The sequence below is a fragment of the Sus scrofa genome, chromosome 7 (assembly GCF_000003025.6).
Source record: "Sus scrofa isolate TJ Tabasco breed Duroc chromosome 7, Sscrofa11.1, whole genome shotgun sequence".
Lineage (NCBI taxonomy): Eukaryota > Metazoa > Chordata > Mammalia > Artiodactyla > Suidae > Sus > Sus scrofa.
Window position 1 is genome coordinate 23,479,025 of NC_010449.5, and position 6,023 is coordinate 23,485,047.

The following is a 6,023-nucleotide window of genomic DNA, read 5'->3' on the forward strand; positions in this document are numbered from 1 at the left end:
AAATATTTAGGAATTACAAAGGGATACAGAGTAACTCTATAGTGGAGAATTCTTTCAGACACCACTTAAGTGACTGATGAAGGTTAGCATCAGGAGTAATAAGGCACATTGACGGCAGGAGCTCCCTGATGAGGTGCACCGAGAGGGGCACATCTTCTCTGCAGTATCCTTCCCAACAAACCATGACCATGATTTAATCATTAAATAAAATTAATGATAAGAAAACAAACAAACCAACATTCCATAAAATGTTGATATTCTTCAAAAGTGTCAACATCTGGGCGTTCCCATCATGGCTCCGTGGAAACGAATTTGACTAGCATTCATGAAGATGACAGTTCGATTCCTGGCCTCAGTCAGTGGGTTAAGGATCTGGCATTGCCGAGACACAGCTCAGATCTGGTGTTGCTCTGGCTGTGGTGTAGGCCGACAGGTGCAGCTCTGATTCTACCCCTCCCCTGAGAATTTCCATATGCTGCAGGTGCAGCCCTAAAAAGGACAAAAAAAAGTCTCAACATCATGAAAGACAAAGATAGAGGAACTGTTACAGACTGGAGGAGACCTGTGAGTAAATACAATGCAGAATCCTGGATTATATCCTGGAATAGAAAAAGGACATCAATGGAAAAACACATGAACTCTTTATAAATTCTGTAGTTTAGTGAATAGTGCTGTACCATTGTTAACTTCTTAGTTTCTGTAATTGCATAAATTACATAATTTCTCTGTACTATCTTTGCAACTCTCCTATAATCTAAAATTATCTCAAAATAAAAAGTTTTAAAATAAAACAAAAAAGCCTCAAAGATCTGAGGCTACAGAAAAAAGGTGAATTTTACTATATGCAAATTGTACCTCTTGACTTAAAAAAAATAACATCTTTTCCTTATGACAGTCCTTTAAAATATATTCATTGGTTATATGAAATACATAGGAATTCTCTTTTTGGTTGTGCCTGCAGCATGCAAAATTTCCCGGGCTGTGCATCGAACCCATTCCACAGTGGTGACAATGCCAGACCCTTAACCCACTGACCCACCAGAGAACTCCAAAATATATATGAATTCTTTTTTTTTTTTTTTTTGTCTTTTTTTTTTTTTTTTTTGCTATTTCTTGGGCCGCTCCCGCGGCATATGGAGGTTCCCAGGCTAGGGGTCCAATCGGAGCTGTGGCCACCAGCCTACGCCAGAGCCGCAGCAACGCAGGATCCGAGCCGCGTCTGCAACCTACACCACAGCTCATGGCAACGCCAGATCGTTAACCCACTGAGCAAGGCCAGGGATCGAACCCGCAACCTCATGGTTCCTAGTCGGATTCGTTAACCACTGCGCCACGACGGGAACTCCTGAATTCTTTTTTTTAATCTTTTTTTTTAGGGCTGCACCCAAGGCATATGGAAATTCCCAGGCTAAGGGTCAAATCAGAGCTGTAGCCACCAGCCTATGCCACAACCACACCAATGCCTGATCTGAGCCGTGTCTTTGACCTACACCACAGCTCACAGCAATGTTAGATCCTTAACCCACTGACTGAGGATTAACCCACTAACCTGTGTCCTCATGGATACTAGTTGGCTTCGTTACCACCGAGCCACAATGAAACTCCTATGTATGAATTCTTAATATATCTAAATAATATTCTTCTTGAAAATATTTAATTCATTCAAACAAAATTAGTAGTTGAAATAACCAGTTAAGTTTTGTAAACCGTCCATTCAATAAGTTGACTTTCACAGAATCAGCTGCAATCTGAGAAGGGACCATTGCCCAAGCCCTTCTATAATTCCTGAGTTCCTCTTCTATTTAAGAAAACACTGGAGGAGTTCCCTGGTGGCCTAGTGGTTGTCACAGCTGTGGTTCAGGTTTCCTAGCCTGGGAACTTCTGCATGCTGCGGGTGCATCCAAAAAAAAAAAAAAAAAAAAAAAAAAAAGGATACTGGCAAAGAGAGAAGCCCCACAAATGGCAGGAAATTTCCTACCCCTGAACGAAAACAAGCCTCAATAATGTTCTGGACGCTAAAGGAGGCAGGGATGGAAGTCAGAAAAGGGAGAAGTACGGGTCCTCTTATTCCAACCTCTCCTGATGAGACCTTTGAACTAATTTCTCTAGTAATTGAGGAAATCTTGGTGGGGGTGAGGGCACTGGAGTAGTAGGAGCAAGGAGGTGACTCTGCAGGTGGGAGAGAAACCACTGAAAAGGATTTGGGTGGATGTCTGGAGAAGGGAGAGGTTTTGAAGACAGAGAGGTTGGGTGTTTCTGCCCCCCTCATCGACGCTCCTCCTTTCGGTTAAGTGCCAAGGTGCTCCATGCCCTCTGTCACCTCGTCCTTCTCACTCCACGACTATCCCCCAGGCAGGCTGAAGAGACTCGCCTTGTCACCGCCGCCAGACCCCTCCCACTTCCGGGAAAGGAAGTCCAAGCCCCCTCTCATCTCTGAGACGCTGGGGCGGGACGGCTTTCCTCCTGCACTCGCGGCAGCCCTCTCTGCCCTGCCGCTCCTCTGCAAGAGATTCCTCTTCCCTGACTGATAGAAAGTACAGGAGCAGGCAGTTCCTCCCCAAAAGAAGGAAGGAAGACCCAGGCGTCCTGGATTCCCCTGGGAGCAGCACACATAAACCCCAGACACGTTGTGCTTAAGAAGGAAAGCTACAAGTGGAGAGAAGGAAGGAGAAAAAGACAACCGGCTTCTAGCCCATGTGGAGTGTCTTGAGATGAAAAAGAAAATGCACTGCCACATCCCTTCTCCTGCTGCTGCGGTATTTGGTAGTGGGTGAATGAACAATGTTTGGAGAGAAAGGTGCAAGGGTTCCCCAATCTGGAGAGGAGGGGTCAGGATCCCTGGGAAAGGACCCTCTCAGGACACAGGCGGGCACAGACTGTGGAGGTGAGGAATAGCTGAGACCCCCTTGTGAAGCTCTGGATGCTGCACCCGCCCCAGCTCCTCACCATAGGGAATTAGCTTTCCAGGGTCCAGTTTGTTCTCTTTCTCACATCCTCTTTTAAGGAAATTCTCTGCTTTTGATTATTTAGTTTAGTTTCTGTTACCTTCCATGAGAAGTGAAAGATCTGAGCCCTATTTGAGGAATTTGGGGAATCAGCAGCAGGTAGGGGAACTGCTTTGGGCAAAGGAAACCCAAACTCCAAAATTTACACCATGTGACGCAGGCTACATTTATTCATAAGAGCAAATACTCTCCCACAGTGTTTCCTGGTGGCCTAGCAGGTTAAGGATGTGGCATTGTTACCACTGCGGCGCAAGTTTGATCCCTGGCCCGGGCATGTCCACATTACCATGAACTCAGCACAAAAAAAGAATAAATACTGCCAGTCCTGATGCCCTTCAGGGAGAGTGGGGGGAGATGGAGAAGATTCACGTCTTCTTTCTACTTATACCCAGTTCACTGCTGCTGTCAACCCCAACGAGATCATACCCACAGCCCCTTATAATGCCTCCTATCCTCAAACCACCTCATATCACTTGCCTTCAATTTTGCTGCTTTAGCCCCAGATCTGGCCCAGGAGCTGCTTCAGGCTAAATCATCTATACCCAGCCATGATCTGAATCCAATCTCCAAGAAGAATTGTGGCTCCTGCCTCACTTGTTTATGGAGATCCAGGCGTAACTGGATGAGAGGCGGCACGTGCAAACATGGAGTCAGAATACTGGACTGCTGAAAACACTTACTTTTCCATGGAAAAAGACCAGAACCGTACAGCACAGAAACAAAGGTTGGGTGAGAAGACCTTCTAAGGACATGGCTTAGCTCTGGATACTCCATACCGTAATGTGTGTTGTGGAATATGTTTTGTCAGAATGAAATCTAAAATATCAGATGATCCTTTTTTTTCAATACTTTTTTTTTTTTTTTTTTTGTCTTTTCTAGGGCCGCACCTGCGGCATATGGAGGTTCCCAGGCTAGGGCTCGAATTGGAGCTGTAGCCGCTGGCCTACGCCAGAGCCACAGCCATGCAGGATCCGAGCCGTGTCTGCAACCTACACCACAGCTCATGGCAACGCTGGATCCTTAACCCACTGAACAAAGCCAGAGATCGAACCCGCAACCTCATGGTTCCTAGTCGGATTCGTTAACCACTGAGCCACGACAGGAACTCCTAAAATATCACATGATCCCTAACTCAAATAAATCCAAACACAACAATGAACTATATCCAGTCTCCTGGGGATTGGCCATGCTGGAAAAGAGTATTTAAAAAGTGTGTGTGTGTGTGTGTGTGTGTGTGTGTGTGTGTGTGTGTGTGTATCTGAGTCACTTTGCCATACAGCAGAAATTGGCACAACATTGTGATAAATCAACTATACTTTACCTTAAATTTTTTTCAGTAAATCCAAACACATTATATGCGGAGACGTGTCATTTAAAAGGAGGAGACACTTATGAAAAATATTAAGCAGAGCAGATGATTGTGGGCCATCAATGATCCACATTAAAAAAGACTTTTTTTGAGTAGGAACGAGCCAAAATTTTTCCACTGAAGACACAGTGACCAGCCCTGAAGACTCAGAGATAAGAAAACACTCTATCGATGACATGGAGAGCCTGGAGCACCATGTCACTGATCCTGGTCCAGGCACAACTGAGGTCCACACCACGGCAGAGATAGGGACTCCTGAGGACTATGGCACTGCACACCCAGAGACCACTGGGAGCCATTTCACTGCAGATGCAAGGACTCCCAAGGACAATACAATCACAGACCTGGGACCACAGAAGACTACACCACCACAGACCCCAGGACCACAGAGGACGACACCACCATAGAACTGGGGACCACAGAGGACGACACAATCACAGATCCGGGGGACCACAGAGGATGATACCACTAAACATCCAGACAATCAACCAGAGGGAACAGACTCAGTACCAACAGTGAAACTGGGCTCCTGACACCAATCAGAACCATCCTTATTTCCCTGGCTGCCACCAATGTCACTGCTGCACACTTTGTTGGATTTGGCTTCCTTTTGGTGGGTATTTGGACCCCAAAATGTGGAGGACATTATGGGAATGAGGCATCCGAGGAGGATGAGGTGGGCAAGTGGGGCTGAGACATGAGAAACCGTCAGAGGCGAGGAAACCCACACAGAGAGCTTTGCAGAGAGACAGAGATGGACAGAAAGAAAAGGAGCAAGGCAGGAATAAACCTTGAGGGCAGAACTAAGGGAGAGAGGAAGGTTTAAGAGATAGAGGGAGGAAGAAAGAAGGAGGGAAGGGGAAGAGGGTATGGAGAGAGATAAAGCTGACGGAAAGAGGACCATAAAAATGCATGTAGTAAGACATGGTGAGAGCTGGAGCAAGACCTAAATAGTTTAGGTAAAGATACATGTAAAAATTTGGAAATTTTCATAAGAAGATGAGAAGTTGGGGGTAACAGAGGAGAAAATGGAAACATTTTGGATGTCCACTCATGTCAAAAATTATATTATTTTGGAGTTCCCACTGTGGCACAGTGGATTAAGAATCCAAATCCAGCGGCTTGGGTTGCTGGGGAGGCACAAATTCAATTCCCAGCTTCCATATGCCTCAGGGGTGGCCATAAAAAGACAAAGAAAAGGAGTTCCTGTCATGGCTCAGCAGAAAGTAACCCAACAAGTATCCATGAGGACACAGGTTCGATCCCTGGCCTTGCTCAGTGGGTTAAGGATCGGCCTTGATGGGAGCTGTGGTGTAGGTCACAGACTCAGCTCGGATCTGGTGTTGCTCTGGCTGTGGTGTGGTTTATGGCTCTGATTAGACCCCTAGCCTGGGAACCACCATATGCCATGGGTGTAGCCCTAAAAAGACAAAAAAAAAAAAAAAAAAGAAGAAGAAGAAGAAAAGAAGAGAAATTATGTTATTTTGTATTAATTACTACCCTGACAGCCTGCAAAAGATTTTTTAAAACCAGATTTGGGTAGGTTTTTTTTTTGTTTTTTTTTTTTTTTTTGTCTTTTTGCTATTTCTTTGGCCGCTCCTGCGGCATATGGAGGTTCCCAGGGGCATATGGAGGTTCCCAGGCTAGGG

General features: G+C 45.6%; 1 protein-coding gene across 1 annotated transcript; it reads left to right on the top strand.

Moving 5' to 3' along the window:
- Positions 2,782–5,559, top strand: LOC110261739 (protein PBMUCL2-like). Its single transcript, XM_021100032.1, is given in 3 exon segments — positions 2,782–2,809; positions 2,812–2,865; positions 4,471–5,559. Coding segments are annotated over 3 exon segments (393 nt in total). The 3' UTR covers positions 4,782–5,559.